Source organism: Adiantum capillus-veneris, chromosome 15 (assembly GCF_014529385.1).
Source record: "Adiantum capillus-veneris isolate H3 chromosome 15, ASM1452938v2, whole genome shotgun sequence".
In the NCBI taxonomy this organism is placed as follows: domain Eukaryota; kingdom Viridiplantae; phylum Streptophyta; class Polypodiopsida; order Polypodiales; family Pteridaceae; genus Adiantum; species Adiantum capillus-veneris.
In genome coordinates, this window is record NC_140945.1 from 8,632,758 (window position 1) to 8,654,185 (window position 21,428).

At 45.9% G+C, this 21,428-nt stretch overlaps 1 protein-coding gene across 2 annotated transcripts in view; it reads left to right on the top strand.

Annotated features, from left to right (window-relative positions):
• The window catches only part of ATVPS33 (Sec1/munc18-like (SM) proteins superfamily), a 191,046-nt gene that overhangs the window by 77,066 nt on the left and 92,552 nt on the right, over positions 1-21,428 (top strand). For both annotated transcript variants that reach the window (XM_086530014.1, XM_086530013.1), the window contains exons 9-14: positions 12,558-12,614; positions 12,714-12,829; positions 12,946-12,997; positions 13,082-13,138; positions 13,220-13,282; positions 13,571-13,680. In XM_086530014.1, coding sequence (XP_086386140.1) covers positions 12,558-12,614; positions 12,714-12,829; positions 12,946-12,997; positions 13,082-13,138; positions 13,220-13,282; positions 13,571-13,680 — 455 coding nt within the window. The remainder of the gene's footprint in view (positions 1-12,557; positions 12,615-12,713; positions 12,830-12,945; positions 12,998-13,081; positions 13,139-13,219; positions 13,283-13,570; positions 13,681-21,428) is intronic.

Genomic DNA, 21,428 nt, shown 5'->3' on the forward strand with positions numbered 1-21,428 from the left:
CTCAGCTCTCCTGGCTCGGTCTATGATACTCTGATCGCAGGATGATATACTTGACGAGGTGGTATCCCGAGTTTACTACTGAGGAGTTTGACAGTCGACACCTTATTCCCCGATTCCCTCTGACGCTCTCCTTCCCGGATATGCCTCTCCATTTTATTGATGAGCATCTCCTTCAGATGATTGCTGCTCATTTTGGCACAGTAGTTCCAGGATCCTGCATCTTCTCCTCTGGTCCACCTCGCATTCAGGTCCTGGTGTTTGGGGATACTTCATTACCAGATACAGTTACTGTGGCTGTGCGCGATCGAGACTACTCTTGCCGAATGGTAGTCACTGGTCGCCCAGGGCAGTGCTTACGTCCATTGGCGACAACAACAGCAGGCTCCTGGCACTCATGCTCAGTCACGTGGTCAGTGTCAACAACGGGTTCCTCCTACTACTACTCGAGCACCTCGACAGCCCGCAGGTGCTCCTCGAGCTTCGACCCTCCATGTCCCTCCCTCCGCTTCAGTTCCTACTGAGATTGCATGGCAGACAGTGGGTCGTAACCATTCATTCCGTCCTCGTCAGCAACCTACACCGCATGCAGCCCCCAGTGTTAACTCTCCTGCTCCCTCTCAAGTTTCCACCACCCCATTACCCCCTGCTTCTCCTCGCCATTCTTCTTCTTCAGCACAGGATCACTTACCTCTGCTACCAGCTCCTCCTTCACTTGCCGTTCCCCCGTCCGCTCCTTCCCCTCTTCCCGAGATCCCTATTCCCATGCAGATGGATCATTCCCCGCTATTACCTCTCCCTTTTCCTCCTCTCCCTCTCGCCCTTGCTCCCCCCCCTCCACCTTCTGGTGCTCCCCCTCCCTCAGCCGCTCATACTTACGTCCCACGCAGTTTTCTCAGCTCTTGTCCTCTTTCCTGGGGCACTCATCGGGCTGAAATGTGCGGTGACTCAGAAGGACCACTGCGGGTGCAGCTCTACCTTATGCATCACAAGGCAGGTTGTGTTCCCTCTTTAATAGGCAGTCGCTCTCAGCCCACCCATTCCTTTTTCCTTCCATTCCACGCAGCTCAGGAATGGTATGAGGATTAGGTTCTACATTTTGTGCATGCCCAATCTATGGCTCAGCTTCATTCATGGTTGTCTACTTCCGCTCCGGATGTACTGTCTCCACACTTCCCTTCCTGTATTGGTGCTATGGAATGGAGTGATGTTTATGCTTGCTATTCATTGCCTATGGTCATTCATGTATCCTCAGATGTGGTGCTTCCTATGTCTATGCGCATTTGGGGTGTCAAAGCTGTAGCATCGGTAATGCAATGTAAACAAGCTGAGGTCCGCAGTTGGTGCAATGAGACGCCATATTTTAGAGAGGGCTTGCGGGTTGCTTTCCTACCGCCCGAAGCTCACCCCTTGGATGGCCCAGCTGCCTCCAAGAAGATGCGCAGTTAGTCAGATGCTTTACCAATTCTTTCATGCAGACTATGGATTTACATGTAGTTTCTTGGAATGCTAATGGTTTACAGACTTCTCGGGTAAGAGGTTCCCGCAAGCTTTTACTTTGCAGAGATTTACACGCACATGTGGTAGGCACTATGGATATATTACTAGTACAGGAGCATAAGATTGCCACTCCCTTTGGTAATCTAATGCCCTCCGGCGCTCACACTTTTTGGGAGCCTGCTCTGGGCATTCATGGACAGAGTTGCGGTGTATGCATTTCAATGGGGCCACGTTACTTGGCCTCAGTTCAGCAGCATGGCACCCTTGTCGCTGGCAGAGCAGTCTATGTTTCTCTTCGGATTCAGGACTCTATCATTGGTTTTATGTCAATCTACGCACCCACTACTCCTCGGGAGAGGGCTACGTTTTGGACCTTCTTGGCTACTGTTCTACCTACTGTAGACTCTTGGGTTGTTGGAGGCGACTTCAACAATGTTGAGAGCGACTCTGATTGGCGATCCATCACATCTCCTATTCTATCATCCATTTCTCCCAATGAGCAGTCAGCTTGGGATCGATTTCTTCTAGCTATTCAAGGTGTTGATGCCTGGCACATACCCTCTTTTGGTCATCACCCTGCTACACTTCATTACTCGTGGGGGTTTCAGAGACAACAGGGGAGATTATTAGAGCGACTTGATCGTTTTTACATTGGCCCTTGGGCAGCAACTCTAGGTGGATTTACTACTATTTGGAGAGGGACCAGCCTCTTAGATCACTTACCCATCTCATTGTTTATCTCCTTCACTAGATCCTCTGCACAGAGACGGGGCTACCGCATCCCTGACAGTGTTCTCACCACTGAAGTTTTGTAGCAACAGATTCGTGACTTATGGTCCACGGGTGCTTCTTATTGTGGTCCCCCTGGAGAGTTCCTTGCTCATTGCATTACTTAGTCTAGTATTTACTGCCGTGATGAGACTGCTATTATTCATCGACAATTAAGAGTACGCGAGTCTGATCTTCACATTCCTCTTGGTTCCACACAGCGCTTGCTTGAGGAGTGGCCTCAGGATGCTTATCTCGCTGCTAGACAGACAAAGCTCACAGAGGAAATTCGTCGCGTACAGGAGGCTAGGTCTGAGTTCACTCATCATGCTTCAGTATCTCATTGGATAGCTAAAGCTGATCGAATGAATAAAGCCTTCTTCGCTGCGCATAAAGAGCGCCCTCCTGGCACCACCCTTCGGACTTTGTGCGATGCTCAGGGGACACTTCATATGCATCCTGATGTTATTCTTGATATGTCTGCTGATTATTTTGAGGCATTGTTCACTGTTGATGTATGCACTACTGAGGTTTTACTTGCCCGTGAGCAGATCTGGCATCACACCCGACGCCGTTGTACAGAAATTATGGCCAAGATCTTGTTGGCACCCTTCACACTTGCAGAGCTTCATGTCGCTATCGAGAGTCTAGATCCATCCTCTTGTCTAGGAGAGGATGGTCTCACGAGAGCTTTCTTTTTGACTTATTGGGAAGTATTGCATATACCACTGCTTCGCGGTTGTCAGGACATCTTTGCATCTGGATATATGCATCCGGATCTTTGCTCAGGTCTCATATCTCTTATTCCGAAAGGGGGTGACACCACTCAGCTCCGCCAGTGGAGACCTATTACCCTACTCCCTTCGGTCTATAAGATATTAGCGTTACTGATCAGCCATCGCTTGGGACCATTCTTACCAGATATTATTCATACTTCTCAGACAGGCTTTGTCATGGATTGATGCATATTGGATAATATCTTCACTTTTTATGAGGCAGTAGAGTGGGCTTGATCATCTTTTGAACCTCTCGCTTTTTTCATTCTTGACTTCGAGAAAGCATACGATCGTGTTGAGTGGGACTTTCTCGAAGGATCATTAGCCAGGATGGGTTTCCCCTCGAGATGGATCGCAAGCATTTCCGCTCTCTTCAGGACTGCCAGCAGTGCTATTACTATTGGTGGTCGTGTCTGTCGCAGTTTTGAGCTCTCGATCTGTCCGACAGGGATGTCCTTTAGCAGCATATCTGTATCTGTTTGTGGGAGTGACTATGTCAGATTTTCTTCATGCTCAGAGTCATGCATTTCGTGGCTTGACCATGCCAGTACCTTCAGCTCCGGAGCTTATCGATCATGAGTTTGCTGATGACACTATGCTGATGTTGCACTATTTGCTAGCAGCTCTTAATATCGGGAGGCCCTGCCGGTTTTTTGCATTGCCAGTGGTGCACGTATTAACTGGCATAAATCCTATGGGTTACTGGTTGGCAGTGATGACATACCTACTTGGGGGGTAGCTGATGGTTTCACATGGTTGCAGCCGGGTCAGACATGCAGATATATGGGCTTTCAGGTTGGATTTGACATTTCCTTACAGCAGCAGTTTGCACCTGTACTACAGTCTATTCGCAGGAAGCTATGTCATTGGTCTTCACGTCATCTGTCGTTGGCTGGCCGTGCATTGGTCGTCAACGAGGTCATTCTGGCTACAGTATGGTATATGGCCTCTTGTTGGATGCTACATTCTGGAGTGATAGCTCAGCTCCGCAGACTAGTGCGGAACTTTTTATGGAGTGGCACAGATGGGACTACTGATACTCGTGCTCGAGTTCGCTGGTCCACGATTATTCGACCTAGGTCAGAGGGAGGCCTTGGCATTATTGATCCAGAATTACAGAGTCGCGCTCTTCTTACCAAGTTTATTGTTCGGGGTCTTTTTCCCGGCCAAGAACCTTGGAAGATGCTTCTTCAGGCCGCTCTTTGCACAGCAACTCCACGCCTCGGCACTAGAGATGGTCATACTTGGCATTCAGGGTATCGTTTTCTCTTTACAGATGCCCCCTTGTCCACCAGCACTCTCTCACCCTTCATCCGATCACTCCTTCAGATTTGGGTTTCCATGCGACGAGCTCTCATACGCTCACCTCCCTCATGTCGTGAGGAGATTGAGCGCCAGCCTCTCATTTGGAATGATGCAGTTCTTGATTCTTCGGTTAACCCACCCCGTCAGCTTGGAGAGAGGACTCACATTGACTGGGCTGCTTGGGACATTGGCCCTGCTGCCTCTATGCGGTTGTTTCATGAGACGCGTATGCTGGATGCAAATTTTGTAGCAGAACATTATGACATTGGTCGTGGGGTGACTGATAGACTACTTGAGATTGACTCCGCCGTTCCTTCACAGTGGGACGCAGTCATGCGAGGCACGGTTCAGATGCCTCCACATAGTGGTTGGGAAGGTCTCTTTGCGCAGAGCACTCTCTTATTAGTTCGTTTAGACACCATGCTGTTCACAGTTGATTCAGACTCCTCTCAGGGGATTCATGCTAGATTGACATATGCTACCACCTCTCCGCACCTTGTCTACCCCGGCGCTCGATGGGAGGCCATACGAGTAGTTGGCTCTCGCGAGAAGCGTCGTTGTGTTGACCCCCGTTTAGCATCCGCTGATTCGGCCCTTTGGAGGCTTTGGGTGTGGGAGGGTCGTGCCTTATCTCAGCTTTATTGGGACCCAGGAGAGTGGCATTGGCCTCACTCTAACCCCACCGGTGCACATGTATCATTTTTTGAGTACACTTTTAGAATTGGAAGATTAGCATTGATGAGACAACACCCAGAGCAGCCCACTCGTATGTGTTTCTGGTTACATTCAGGTCTCTCCCATGCCTATCTACAGCAGTTTTGGTCAGCCATCTGGGATTTACATGCGGCTCGTTGTATTTCTTTTTTCATTTGGATGATTGCACATGCAGGACTTCCAGTTGGGACTTGGCTAGCTACTATGGGTCATGATCCGTTATGCACTCGATGTCCTTCGCGACTACATGAGTCACCTGCACACTGTCTTTGGTCATGCTCCTCTTCTCATATAGTGTGGCTACCAGTTTGCTTTTTACTTAGCAGAGCTGGTGTTCAGGATGGATTTCTCACTTGGGGCTCTGTCTCATGGTTGATGCCGATGCCTGGACCGCATCTTTTCTACGAGGGCTCAGACACAGATCCAGCTCTTATGCTTACCCCGACTGGTTATCGGCGAGGGACTTTGGCTATGTTACCACAGATGGCATGGCAGAGCGATCCTCAGACATGTGATGAAGTTTTTTCAGTCATCACTAGCATTACACTATGGAATATTTGGAGAGCTCGTTGTCTTCACATTCTCAGTGCGGCTCTAGAGCTCCTTCAGGATACCCTTACTGCCATTTGGCTGGACATCATTCACACCCTGATTTGACAGTGGGATTCTTCCTCAGGTACATCTAGAGCAGCCGAGGCTCGACGATTTGCCTTCCTTCGGCGTTGGGCCCGAGCTCCACTCTTTTTCACACTTACAGGTGGTCAGATTATATGGCATTATGCCCCCCCTCAGTGGTTTCTCCTCCACTCATCACACAGACCACCATGAGATTGTACTAGTCGAGTTGTCACTATAGTGGCTCTCACCCTTACATTCAGCTTGTGCACCCCACGTGACAGGCTATTTTGGCATCCGTTGGGGATTATATTGTACTCAGTAATATACAGCCCTGATTTTTCCAAAAAAAAAAAAAAGACGAGAGAGAGAGAGAGAGAGAGAGAGAGAGAGAGAGAGAGAGAGAGAGAGAGAGATGAAATGAAATGAAATGTTATATTAACGTCTTCAAAAGGCCAAAATAACCTATGAGACCAAAGCGTTACAATGTGGTGAATCTGATACAAAGTCAGAGTAACAAAATGAAATGACAAAATGATAAAATAAAAGTACTATGGGATCCTAAACTGGTAGGTGTGAACTAAGCAGCTAGCTGGGATAGCTAAATCATAAGTCACAAGATCCCCATCATCGGTCGCTGGCGGATCTCATCAATCTCCTCCATGAACAGTAGTCTGACCGGGCGTCGTGCATGTCGGGCCAAAGTGATCCGAATCCTCTGATGTAGCCTCCATTGATGCTGTGTAGTCCTCCGCAGTCGTGGGCGTCTGGATCTCCCCAGCTCCTTCGCTCGATCGATCAATGTGCCTCTGGTGTGAGGGGACAAGATCTGCTGTGGTAGTAGCTCCTCTGGGTGTCCAATGTTTGCTCTAAAAAAGTCTGTGATGTGTCTCTGAGACTGGCTAGCCTCTCCTCTCATCAGGCTCTCAAACCAAGGCATCTCTTATCCGCGTACCTCATGACTTTGGAGAGTGGTCCAAAGCCCTCTCTGAACAATCAGTGGAAGCTGCCTTGTATCTCCTAGTAGACGGGGCAGTGGCAGGTGTAGTGTAACTGTGTCTCAGGCTCTATGTAACACAGGGTGCATATCCAGGCCATTGTTGCCACTCCGTTGTATCTCCCTGTCTCAATCTGTAGATGGTGTGAGGATGTGCGTATCTGGCCAATGGCACACCGTATCCCATGAGACAGGTGGGTGTCCATGTATCTGGGCCTCGTCATAAGACCGTCCACTGTAAGCTGGAGTAGATGCTCTCTGTAGAAAGCCATCTTCGTGCCCAACTCCTGTGCTGGCTGTACCCATATCCTCCTGGTGTCTAGCTGAATCAGGTCCTGGCGAATGAGCCTAGTGATCTTAGACTGTGTAAGAGTCAGAGAGGGTGCATCTAGTGAGTACTGGAAGGGGGGCAATCTGTCTATACTGAATCCATGTGCCTGGAACCATGACGTCATCTCCCCATAGCAACATGCTGTGTCTCCCTGCCTATCTAACTGTCGAGAGGACTCAAGTGCAAGGTGGGCGTATTTGTCTCTGGGAAGTTCCCACAAGCAGTGTAGGAAGGAAACAGATCTGGTGAGTGCCTCAACTACTGGTAGCTCTGCTTGGATAATGACCTTGGTTTTACCAAGGTTGATAGACAAGCCACTCTCATGGGCAAACCTATGCAAAGCATCCAAGTGACGTTGCATCCCCTCCGGAGAGTCGGAGATCAACACAATATCATCAGCATATAACAATAGCGGAATCCATGTCCCTGCCAGCGGTGCACCTCTATCACCATCTCTCTCAATGTAGTCAGAAACCTCATCCACATACATACCAAATAGAGTAGGGGAGAGCGGGCATCCTTGCTTCACCCCAATGGTGGAGTGAACCGGTGTAGATAGACCCTCTGAGGTGCGTACATGCCCTACTACTAATCTGTATAGTGCCATGATCCCCCAAATGAGCTCTTTGGGTACTCCCATCTCCTGTAATCTGCGCATCAATCTAGCTCTGGGTACGGTGGCAAATGTTTTGCGCAAGTCCACAAAGCTACAATAGATCCGTCTCCCACGGGATCTGCCTTCCTCGATGATGGCCCTTAGTGTCAAAATATGGTCAAGAGTAGACAAACCTGTCCTGAACCCTGCTTGCCCAACAACACACATTCCCTCCTCCTTTGCCCATCTACTTAGCTGTTGCTCAAGAATGGATGCGTACAGCCGTGCCAATGTGTGTCCAATCATGATAGTGCGATAATTTCCAGGCTCCATAGGGTCTCCTGACTTGAAGATAGGTACGATCGTAGACAGTCTCCAAGTATCAGGCTGAGCATTTCATGGCACGGTTAAACATAAATGCTAGAAGCTATGCTAGTAGATCTCTGGCATGCATGAAATGCTCAGCCACTAAGCCATTATGATCATATGCTCTCCCAGTCCTCATCCTGTCAATGGCCTTCTTCACCATCTCAGCGGTGAAAAAGGCACATGTGTGTGGGCATGGATCGGGGGGGTTGGGAAGGGTTGCTGTCCAGAAAATGTGTACAAAGATGATGCGTACCGACCCCAGGTCTCTGTAGAGGTAATGGCAGGGGGGCGATACTGCTCATGAAAGAGCCTCCATGCTTCACGGTTCTGACTCAAGAATAGCTGGTATAGATCCTGCTCTAAATGCCCTCTTCTTTCGCCGCACCAGGTGTCGGAAGTCAATCTGTGACTGTCTGTGTGTGATGTCCTCCAAAAGCACTTCCCTCTGAAGTCTAGCTCTAGTCTGACGACATTCCTCACCATACCAGCTGTTTTGAGACGTGCTCCCAGAACGACGTCTTTGCTCGGGCTGTGTGTGTGGGTATGCCTCTGCTGTTGCAACATGTAATGTCTGTGTTAGTATGGTAGTAAGCTCCTCAAGAGGTCGCCCCGACTCCTCAATGGATAGGCGCCTGTAAATCCCGTCTATGTATACAGAATCCGTCTGCGGCGTGAAGGTGTAGCGATCAGGGGCTGCTGAGAGAGAGAGAGAGAGAGAGAGAGAGAGAGAGAGAGAGAGAGAGAGAGAGAGAGAGAGAGAGAGATGAAATGAAATGAAATGGTAACGTCTTCAAAAGGCCATAGTGACCTATGAGACCAGAAAGTTACAAGGTGGTGGATCTGATACAAAGTCAGAGTAACAAAATAACCTAAACAACAGTACAAAACAAAGATATATATTATGGGATTCTAGATTGGTCGATGTGAGCTAAAGCCGAAAACTACGCAAAAATGGGCGGCTAGTTGGGATAGATGAATCACAAAAGATCTAGCATCGGTCGTTGGCGAATCTCATCAATTTCCTCCATGGTTAGTAGTTTGACCGGGCGTCGTGCATGCCTGGCCAGCGTGCTTTGAATCTTTTGACGTAACCTCCGTCGATGCTGTGTAGTCCTTCACAGTCATGGGCGCCTGGATTTCCCTAGTTCAATCGCTCGGTCAATCAGTGTGCCTCTGGTGTGAGACGGGGGGGAGCTCTGCTGTGGGAGTGGCTCTTGCGGCTGGCCCGTGTCTGCTCTGAAGAAGTCTGTAATCCGTCTTTGAGACTGGTTAGCCTCGCCATTCATCAGGCTCTCTTTGTGTCTGCGTAGCTCGAGCAAGAACAAACCCAGGCATCTTTGATCTTCGTATCCCATTACTCTTGAGAGCGGTCCAAAACCCTCTCTGAACAAGCAATGGAAGCGGTCTCGTATCTCGTAGTAGACTAGGCAGCGGCATGTATAATGCAGCTCAATCTCAGGTTCCATGTTACACAAGGGGCATGTCCTGGCCTTTGCTGGTACTCCGCTGTATCTCCCGGTTTCAATCCGCAGCTGGTGACACGATGTGCGTAGCTGGCCAATAGCACACTGTTTCCCATGAGACAGGTGGGTATCCATGTATCTGGGTCTCATCACAAAACCATCTTCCGTAAGCTGGAGAAGGTGGTCTCTGTAGAAAGTCATCTTCGTGCCCAGTTCTTGTGCTGGTTGTATCCATGTCCTCCTGGTGTCTAGCTGGGTCAGGTCTTGGCGGATGAGCTTGGTGATCTCCGACTGTGTAAGAATGAGAGATGGTGCATCCAATGAGTACTGGAATGGTGGCAGCTTGTCTATGCTGAACCCATGCGCCTGAAACCATGATGTCATCTCCCCATACCAGCATGTTGTATCTCCTTGTATGGCTAACTGTCGAGAGGACTCAAGTGCTATGCGAGCATATCTGTCTCTGGGAAGTTCCCATGTGCGGTTTATGAAGGAGACTGATCTGGTGAGCGCCTCTACCACCGGTGGGGGGGCCGCCAGCTCTGCTCGGATAATGGCCCGTGGTACAGATGCCTTGGCTCTAATGAGCCGCGAGATCATAGAGACGAGAGGTTTCTCCATGTTCCCCCATCCGTCTGTGCGACCCGGCCTCCCGTGGTGATCCAATGAAGGTCCCCATATCTCAGCCCCATAGAGCAATGCTGAGGCCACCAAGGTGATCCACTGCCACCCCGACCGGTCTGGGCCCAACTGTGAGATCCTGGATACTAGAGATGAGGTTCGGTTGTGCCATGACATAGTCCACCGTGCTGGCTCCATGTCTGTGTGGGAAGCATGTAAAACCTCCCGCACAGCAGGAAATCTCTATAGGCCGTTCAAGATGGCCAATCCATGTGCAGTGCCCATGTCTATCAGGTGTCGCCCATACTCAGTACATTCCATATCGTGTGATAGTCTCGAAAGGCCCGTTTCTGCCACATCTATCTCTCTTAGCATCTCCTCTGAAGTATCATAAAACACTGCCTGGTGATGGGCGGTCCTAGCATTGAAGTCCCCGAGGATGATAATGTCACCGTCCCTAGAGAGCTCCCATATGTCATCATCCAAAATAGAGAAAGGGGACTGTCCTTTGGGCGGTGCATAAACTGATGTGCTCGGGGGGAAGTAACAGATAGCTAGATAGAGGTATCTGCCTGTCTCTGCTTCCAGTCTCACCCACATGTACCTAGCTTGCTCGTCCGTGCGGGCTATATGTATCAGTGGCTGCATATCCTCTCTAAATAACACTGCCACTCCTCCCGAGCCCCGCCCTCTGTGCTCTGAGCGTGTCTACTGTCTGTAGGCTGTCTCCCACTTGTATCCATTGATGTGAGGCATGGATTGCCCAGGGGCCTGGTGTGTCTCAGAGTAGAAGATGATGTCTCTTCCAGTAAAGCTTTCCTCAAAAGCACCCATATCAAGACGCATAGATCCATTGCAGTCCCAGGCAGCTACATTGAGTGTGGTCCCATAAGACTCGCACCGTCATGTGGAGCGTCGCTCAAGTATTACCACTTTTCCGTCTCGGTAAAAAGCGATCTTGCCTTTTCCTCTTGCTGCTCTAATCTCCGGCATTACTTCCTGCATATGAGCGATCTGCGAGAGGGTGAGATCATCCCCGAGAAAGATGCCAGTCTCTTTAAGAGTTGGTCTTTTCTTCAAGAATGACTTCTTTGCCTCCATGGAGGGAAAACGGAGGATGAGTGCTCTTTTCTTTTGAGGTTTCTCCACTGCCTCCATTTTTCTTTATGTTGCCCACTCTCCATGCCCTTGTGTGTGTCGGCTCATGAATCCCCATCAAGGCTGTGAGTTCTTTTACTTCTTCGTCCACATTGCCTTTGTCTTTAAGACCGCAAATTGTCACATGTAAAGCGCGCACCCTTCTCCTCTGCTCCTCCTCTAGTGTCTGGTTAATGATGTTGTTGGGTGTGGACATGGGCGTTATCTCCTTGTCTTTTCCTTTCTTGGCCACCTTGATCCATTTCTCGGCTTCGTCCGCCTTCTGTTGGGTTTTGGTAAGAACATCCACCCAAGAAGTCGTCATTTCTTTGTGCTGTTCTTCTCCCTCTTTGATGGCCCGTACTTGTTCCTTGATCGTGTTGATTTCTTCGATTACTGTGGGTTGCAGTTCGCCCTCTTCCAGTGTGTTTCTTGATCGGGCTTCGGCGAGTTCTTTCTTGAGTGACGCGATCTCTTCCTCTTGGGTCGTCACTCGGTCTTCCAACGTGCTTATTTTGCTCTCTTGGATCAACACACGTCCTTTGAGTATGTTTATTGTGCCCCAGAGACCGCGGTTCATTTTGGTAATGGTCTCCGTCATTTCCTCTTTACATTTTTGAATGGCATTCTCTAGGGGGTCGGCTTTATCGTTCGTCTTCCTCATGTTTGGTCGCCGTCTGCAAGGGGGGTTAGATGTACGTGTGCACCCACCCTAGCAGCGGGCGCGGCTGTTGGGCGTGTGGGGGGGAGTCGGCCGCAAAGGAGTCACTAGATGCACGTGTGCACCCACCCTAGCGTGGCGGGAAGGGGGGCGGGTGGCAAAAAAAAAATAATAAAAAAAAAAAATTAATGGCCTAGAGGATAGACATCCTACGCGTGAAAGAAAAAGGGGGGAGGGCAGGGACAATCTACGCGTAGGAGAGGGGGGGGGGGGGGAGACATGCTACGCGTAGAGTAGGGGCTAGGGCTACGTGCTGCGAACCAGGGGGGAGGGGGGGGGGGGGGGGGGGGGGGGGGGGGGGGGGGGGGGGGGGGGGGGGGGGGGGGGGGGGGGGGGGGGGGGGGGGGGGGGTGGGGTGCGGGGGGTGCAGACGGCAGGGGGTGGGAGGGGCAGCAGGGGGGGGGGGGAGGCGAGCGGGAGGTGCAGAGAGAGAGAGAGAGAGAGAGAGAGAGAGAGAGAGAGAGAGAGAGAGATGAAATGAAATGTTATATTAACGTCTTCAAAAGGCCAAAGTGACCTATGAGACCAGAAAGTTACAATGTGGTGGATCTGATACAAAATGAGAGAGAGAGAGAGAGAGAGAGAGAGAGAGAGAGAGAGGATGTTCTTTCTACATCAAACGAATTTAAAATTAACCATTGCTGGTAGGTGGATATGGTCACTCCTATGTGCTCACAACTTACTTATGAAGGTCTTCTTGATGAGGTTGGTTGTTTGAATTTGGAATTGATATTAGATGAATATCTTTTTGTGCACACTGCAAAAACGATAGGGATTGACAACAACGATGCAATTTTGGTGCAGTTTTTGCATATCAACAATGGAGCTGCGGAAGTGGACTCTTCCATCGTTCTAGGTTCTGCACAAGCCACCAAGAAACCACAGAGTGACAAGAAAATAAAAGTTCCACTCAATTCGAGGTGACACAGGCGAACAATAACTCACTGCATATGTTGTGCTCGTTTGTTTAAAGAGTTCGCATATGAAGCTCAGAAAGCAGACTACAACTTGATTTTTAGAGTGGATGTTTGTTCAGTGATAAGCTGTACCGAGAACTGCGAGACCTTAATTTTGGTGTTGTTGGTCAGGTAAACCTTGTTATAGGAAGGTTTGTAATGAGCAAATTAGTTTTGATTCAATGGTTGATTTTAGTTGTGTTTGGTGATGATCAGGTGCTACAAAGAAAGACCACCACCATGAAAAATGATTATGCAGAAGTGACAACTATGGTATGCTGTGAAGCAGGACTTTCTTTGTGAATGTTGTAATTAATGTGCAAAGTATTGACTCTAATAGCCATGTTGGAACAGAATCAGAGTGTCTCAGAGCTTAAGGACTTTGTGAAGAAGCTTAACATACTTCCTGAGATGACGGTGCGTAAGGTGGTACTTTTTTAAGGATCATAGAATTCATGAATTCCTCAGACATACTCAAGAAATAGACACGTTTGTTTTCTGAGGAGTATACTAAGAAGATTTTTTTTGGCCTCACTGTGAACTTTCTGGCAGTGCCAGTTTGTGTTATTGTTTTACCCTTTGTGTGAGAAATAGGAATGCAATCAGAGAAAGGTTTAAGTACTAAATGTTGTTTACATGCTTTTTTAGAGCGGCATTGAGTTGTGTCCAGCATTTGTAAGAAAATTTCACGTGTATTTCCTACAGAGACATGTCAGCCTTGCTCAACATTTGTCGGCAACATACACGAACAAACAATCTTTTCTTGACCAACTTCATATTGAGCAGACTCTGGTTGAAGGTGTAAATTATGATGTGTGAGTATGGAGTCCATCTATAATGCTTGCCATCAATTTTATCCTGGTTACTTAGTTTCCACTACTGTTACTTCCATGTTTGTACTTGTCTTGATCAGTTCCTCTTGCATTACTAGGTCATAAATTCTTACTAGTAAACAATTTAATTCAGAGGGTATTGTCGTTCCACTCGCATGGACGAAATGGAGAGGGTACTGGCCCATATTTCTGCTCAATCCCCCCCCCCCCCCCCCCCCCCCCCCCCCCCCCCCCCCTCCCCGGAACATAGTTTACCTGGATGGACAAAATGTGAACACACACACATACACACACTTTCTTCAAGTGTACGACTGACTCCTACTAACTTCCCTTAGAGGCTTCTTGGTGCACTATTCAGGACTCACCTCTTACTGCGACTTTGGATGCACTACTTTAATGGTGATCATTTCACCTTAGAAAATATGGACAAAAAAGTTACCTTCTTGGACAAAGTGTGAACCATATTCTTACCGAAACTTCATCTGACATTCTGACAATACAAGAAGACGTGTGACATTTTGGAGAGTTCTCCTTCCCACCTATATATGGTGAGCAAGTCAATTGCTCACTTTGGCTTTTTTGCACTCAGTCTCTGCTTCACTACACTGCATTTGTACACACACATGGCTCAACATGGTGACATCGTTGCTAGCTCCGACTCTTAGGTACCTTGTCTACAATCTTAAAGTACTGGTCTGTTAAGACTCTTTTTGAAACATATGGTGCATTAATTTTTAGACTTATGACGTTAATTGCGCAAATACTGTCTGTATGCTTTAAAAATGTATTGATGGTTACATATTTCTCTTGGAAGACTTCTTTTTGTCTATACTTAAACATGGAGTTGTGGGAGTAGGAGATTTACTAAACTGATGTTTCGGTAAAAAAATCTTGTCTTAATGCCAATCTCACCAAGCTTGAACAAAGCTTAATGATATATGTAGGAATAAATGGAAGATTCTTCGCCCTTGCTTGGTGGGTTTCAGTTTTTTAGGCTGGTTCTGGATTCCTTATGTGACTATTTGCTCTACCTATGGATTTTGAAATTTGCTCCTCAAGAGAATTCTTATGTAGTTCTTCTGGTCAATAATTTAGACCTTAGACTAGATACCTGTTTTACTATATGGTTGACTGTTAAAATGTTAGCAAATAGGAAAGGTCCTTAACGGTAAGATGGGCTCCCCAAGCTTGGAACCATTACTGAAGTAATTATGTGTTGATACTCACTGCTCCTACCCTTCTGTGAATAAATGAAGGTAACTCCTTGTATGATAGTAAGACAAAATCATTATGTTACCTAGGGATGATCAGGCTGTTCCTGACACATTCACGGTGTCACCATTTGGGGAGTTATATACTGCATTTTACGCTCGATCCTAACCTAGGACCACGTGTTGGGTTTTGGATTACTGGTTCCACACACACACACTCATTTTTTTTCTAGTAATGTCATATTGAATTACTAACGGGAAACCCCAAAACGAACACAGTAATGAGCTCCAGCTGTCTCAGTGTCGGCACCACATCGAACACATCGCGAGGAAGCCATTCCTCTAGAGCGAAGAAATTTGCCAGTTGGGAGAACCCCAATGATTCATCTCCACATAAACAACCGCTCTTTCAAGGGAACTTTAGCATGCCACACTTTCATGACTTCATTGCGCCATCATGTAGTAACTTTATTCATATTCCATACCATATTGTAGTGTTACGCTAGCCAAGAAGATGACTTCAAATTGCAATATACCTTTTTTGCAGAAAAGAGAGGATCGAGGAACCAACATAATGCCAATCACAAAGTCAATCCTCAGCAGCAATGGGAGCTCTAGAATCAATAATATCCGTGATGATCTGCCATGTGTGTCTCTAATCCATTCCAAGACCAAAAGTAAGAGCAGCGTGTCGAAATGAAAGTATATACCCATCAGCGTCGACGACATTAAATATCGTATCAATGCCTTTATGGGAGAGAAAATATGCATGTCTGGGAGACTGTTGTATAAGGGTTTGATAAAAAACCAGACTTCAATGCAAACTCTTGAGTTTGAGCAAAATTGCCACTTGCGCCCTCCTGACTATGCCACAACAAATGCTTCGTGACTTGTTTCCAATCAGCTACAAGACTGGAAGCAAGGGAGCAGCCCGCCTGGAATCGTAGCTTCAAATTTTCCATAAACCACATCCTAGTATGAAGGCTGTCAATGACCAAAAGTAGGTGTAGAAACTGCACGAGAACACAAAAAAGCAAACATCAACGTCCAAGGTTGTTTTTGTTCCACCTGTACCAATAAGAATGTGGCCTTCCTTGCAATAACATGAGAGCGCAAATGCAAAATAGTTAGACCACCAGAATCCTTTGGAGTACATACTTTATCCATAGCAAGCAAAGCACGAAGGCGACGAACAAACATCATGTGGTTGATTTATGAGCCAAAACATGGAATCATCAGCATATGCTTGTGCCACAAAATGATTGCGAGATGGTAATTCCAATCCATGTAATTGATCAGATGTCGTCAAGGAGTCCAAATAAAGCAATGAAGTCCCAATGAACTGTGTCAAATGCTTTCTTCATATCAACCTGCATGATAAGTACATCTTGTCTAGTATATTTTGCATGCTCATCCATAATCTGTCCGTGAGGAATGAATCCATACTGAGTGGCATGTATGGGGCAAAACAAATGATCTTTAATGCGTGTCGCAATCATTTTCGACATTAATTTATAAATGACCGTCATAAGCGTAATAGGACGCCAATGAGAAAAGGATTCACAGCGTGCTTGCTTAGGCAACAATTTCACCAAGCCTTCTTTCCACGATTGCAGCAAAGATTGTCTACTCCATGCATGATTCATCATGAAAAGTAGAGGCCGTTTTAGGGACCCCCAAAAGCAAAAAAACTCAATCGTAAGACCATCCCATCTAGGAGATTTTCAATGACCAAGATGTAACAAATTGCTATTCAGTTCAGCTTCAGTAAAGTCGGTCTCAAGTGAATGTGCACCAACCACAGTCAATATAGGATGTACATATGACAATAGCAATTGCCTTGTTTGCAAGACCTCTTGCGAGGAAGCCACAGAAGCTGCAAAAACCCATTGAAAATGACTGAACTTTATTCGTAGTCCATTGTCCAATATCATCCTTAACTCTTTTAATGGCCATAGATCACCGTGAATGATGGAAATGCTTCAAAAATTGTTTTGATAAACAACCTTTGTCCATGAGAGCATATTCCCGCGATCGGACTTTCCATTTTTGTAGTTTCTGCTTGTTATTATGTATTAGAGAGACTTTAGCAGCACATAAAGTCTCTTGCTTGGAAACAGTAAGCAATGTAGAATCCGCAAGATTTTCTAACTCTTGACAGGCGGCCTTATCTACTTGCACCTTGCCTCTTTGTTGTTGCATTACCATGTATTATAATCTTGTATGACTGCGTGGATAAGCATAACAAAATGATACCAAGCCACATCCACATTGATAGACATATGAGAGACGAGGAGAAATCACCTCTTCAACCAGCTTTTGGAAGGCTTGATGTGAAAGATATGCATTATTGATATGCAATGACCGCTTGCGAGAAGAGGAGAATCATTAGGAAATGCATCAAAATAAATCAACAGCCAAAGAGGGAAATGATTGGATAGGATAAAGGAACGATCAACCTGTATACTACATGCAAACATATCATATTGTTGAGTACCCAGTAAATACCAGCGATCTAAATGTGCTCGATACCTTGAGTGCGGATCATGGGTAAAAATATAACCTCTCTCTGTAGAGCGAGTAAGGGACCACAAATCCAAAATACCAACATCACTGACCATACTTTCCCAAGAAGAACACACACACACACACAGTGTGTCATTCCTAGTTTTAGGTCATCTTTTATTCTTTGTTGTTCTAGCGAGTATTTGCCCCCCCCCCCCCCTCCCTCCCCACCCCTCCTCCTTCTCTCTCTCTCTCTCTCTCTCTCTCTCTCTCTCTCTCTCTCTCTCTCTCTCTCTCTCTCTCTCTCTCTCAAGAAAAGGAGCTTGACCCTTTTGTTACAAAAGCCCATAGGCAACATAGGAGAAGGCAACTAGTAGTAAAAAAACCCGTGAATATTACAAGTGCAACAAACCATAAAACCATCAGTGATGCAAAGTTACAAAAGATGTGGGTGATACATCAAAAACTAGGGACAAGGGAGTAGGGGAGGATTGTAGCATTGAGCAGAAGCGAAAACAAGCGGTCCAACTTGCGATAAAGAGGCCACATGTGCAAGCGAAGGGAAACCGAGTTCTTGTTTGTTTGTGATTTGATGTTGAATATTAGCCTACACAATTGTAATCTTGGAGGAATAAACTTATGTCTGTGAAGGGACCTTGCCGTCTGGGTCAGCACTGTCACTTTCAATCTTCTCTCCTTATCTCTCTAGTTTGTTTTCCTTAGTCTCTTAAGTTATCCCTATATCTACACATCTATCATGCTATATCTCTCTCGTCAAGCTCTTGCGGAAAATTGATATTTTATTATGTGCGCAAAGTGTTAGTTGGTAGTAGTAAGCATGTGTTGTATCGAAGGCGAGTTTCATCGGTATTAGATTGGAGTTACCTTCCTTACGATCAAATAGTTGAAGGTTGTCTTGGACTTGAAGACTTTTGTTGCCATAAAGATGTCTGCCACAGAGAGAGTCGAAGTCAACAGCACGCTCTCGTCACTCGAGGGATTCCTATTTCTCAAAATAATCCTCCTTCAAGAGTATCAGCCATGAGAAATCAACTTGCGGACATAGAGAAAAGACTCCATCATCACTGTATGCTCACAGCCATAGAGAAGATGGATTGACAAAGCTCGAAAAAAGCTTCTTCAACGTATGAAAGAGATGGAGAATTTGGTGCGAGGTCCTGATATTAAAAGTTCTTATTTTGGAGGCCCAATTTGTTTTGCCAAGGAAGCCTATTAAGGAAGGGCATTATTAGTATGGACTCATCCTGAAATGCTATTTTCTTGGAGCCCTATGCAATAGCCTCTTCTCATCGTTCATCAACGTAGAAGAAGTAGAATCAGAAAAAAATCGGCAGGTGGGAGAGGAGAGTGTGAGACTTCCTTACTTTGGTGGAAAGGGAATGGATATTGCACAGACTCTTGCCTTCATGAGAGAATTTGATTTAGCCTTCAAGAATCTTAACTTCTCTTGAGAGTCTATGCTTAATCAAGTATCTGTGCATCTTAAAGAAGTTGCTAGTAATTGGTATGTAATGCATGTAACTAGGAATACAAGTCCTAAAACTTGGGAGGAATTTAAGGAGATGTTTTATCTCAATTTCTATCAACGAATTTGAAGAAGAACATGTGCACAAATTGGGATAAGTTGAACGAGAAAGAGGATAATGTGCAAGGGTATATTGACCGCTTTTGGGATACATATCTCGAGATATATCATTGTAAGCAGTAATGAAATTATCGACAAGTTGAAGGCAATCTACATTCAATTTTGAAGCCTCTTATGCATGTCTCTCGAAAGGAAACTTTGAAGGATTGCACGGCGAAAGAGTTTTTCAACAAATGTGAAGGTTCATCAAATAGAGAAAATATTGATGAAACTCAAGGAAAACCTTCAACGTCTTCTAAACCATCAAGTCCTGAAGGTCAACCCAAGCAAGAAAGACCAGCCTACAACAAGTTGTCAAAGGAAGAAATGGAGAGACAAATCAAGGAAGGAAGTTTTTTCGTATGCGATGGCAAAGGATACATGGCATGGGAGTGCAAGAAGAAGAAAAGCAATAACAACAATGTAGAGGAGTCAACCAAACCAAAGGTTGCTATCAATACTAATGTTCAAGTCCCTGAAGTAGTATGAATGCTAAAGTTAGGCTACCATGGAAAGCGTTTGGGCTATTGCCCTCACTAATGAAGACAAAAGTATGTTGACGATTGCCGACACTCTCTTTGGATAACAAGCATAAGTGGCGCTTGTGAAGGATCCCTTGAGGATTCACATTTGAGATTATGTGGATCATGTAGACTTTCTTATTGGTCCTACTCAAGGTTGTGATTTGATGTTGGCCAGGCCTTGGATGCGTTAGGTGAAGGCCATTGCTATTTTATGACAAAGATGCAAACAAATTGAAGCTCATACTTGACGGAAAAAATGTTGTGACTGATGTAGGAGTTCGAGGAAACTCCATTCCTCTTGTTGGTCATTTACAACAATGAAAAGCTCTACTTGTAGTTACTTGGTCTTTGCAAAAGAAATCAACCCAAAAGTGATCAAAATGTTGAACATATGAATTTTGTGAAACAATCTAGTGATTGTTTTAGTGCATCTATTCCAGATGAGCTTCCATTTGAAAGGCTGGAAGATCATGAAATAGATCTTATTCTAGGTGTCTTAACTCTCGATTCAACTACCTATCATGTGAGTGCCTCACAACGTGAAAAATCATGAAGCATATTAATAAATTGTCAAAGAAAGGCATGGTTTGATGTAGTCATTCTCTTATTGCTTACCGGCCTTGCTTGTGCAAAAGAAAATTGGCTCTTTTCGCATGTGTGTGGATTATTGAGCCTTAAATTAAGTTGCCATAAAAAACAGGTACCCAATTCCAAGAATCGATGATATCTTGGATACACTCAGTGGAGCTTCAATATTCAGCGAGATTGTTTTGAAGAGTGTATACCATCAAGTGCACATTGCATCCAAAGACATTGCAAAGGCAACATCTTCCATTGCTTTTGGTTTGTATGAATTCTTGGTTATGCGATTTGGTCGAGCCAACGCTGAAGCTACTTTCAATGGATCAGCATAGACTAGGTTCCCATATACCGAGCATTCCCCTTTTCAACTCATAGGTGGAGCTATCCTAGGAGATGATAAAGGAGTTTTGATTTAAACAAAAAGGTTGGAAAGCTACCGTGGACTTCGATAGGCTGAGAAATGATGATGCACCAATTTGACACCAGGTAAACCATCCATGCATGATGGATTGCATTTTTTGTCCTCATAGAAAGTTTTGTGGAAATTTCTTCTATGGCATCATCATCTTCTCATCCAATGAATAAGAGCATAAGAAGCATTTGGCGATTGTGTTTTAAGAAATGCACACTCACAAGCTTTATGTTAACCTAGAGAAGAGTGAATTCTTTTGCAGGAAATAAAGTAACTTGGACACATCATTCGAGCCAGTGTAAGGATGATGGATTTTGCTAAAGTAAAAGCCATTGTAGAATGGCTACCTCAAAAGGGTGTGAATGATGTCAGAAGCTTTGGACTTTGTTCTTATTACAAGCAATACATTCGCTACTTTGCGCACGTTGCAATACCTTTGCATGACTTGTGCAAAAGGAGAGCTATCCGGATGTGCATGCAAAAGGAAGAGCAAGCTTTCAAACCATTGAAGGTAGAAGCTAGCAGGAATGTTGTTCATCTTCTCGATTTGGACAAAGATTTTGTAGTACATTGTGATACTCCAGATGTAGGCATTGTCGTTGTCTTGTTGTAGAATAGAAGATGGATTGCTTACGAAAGTCGGGAGGTGGGGGATGGAGCGAAAAACTACTCCACCTACCAGAATGAATTGCTTATTGTGGTTCATGCATTGACCATATGGAAGCGCACTATCTTTTGGGTACTAGTTTTGGTAAAAATTGATTGCCAAAGCTTGAAGTACTTTCTCACACAGAAGTTGTCACCTATGCAAATGCGGTAGGCAACTTCTTGTCCATGTTTGTCACGTGACA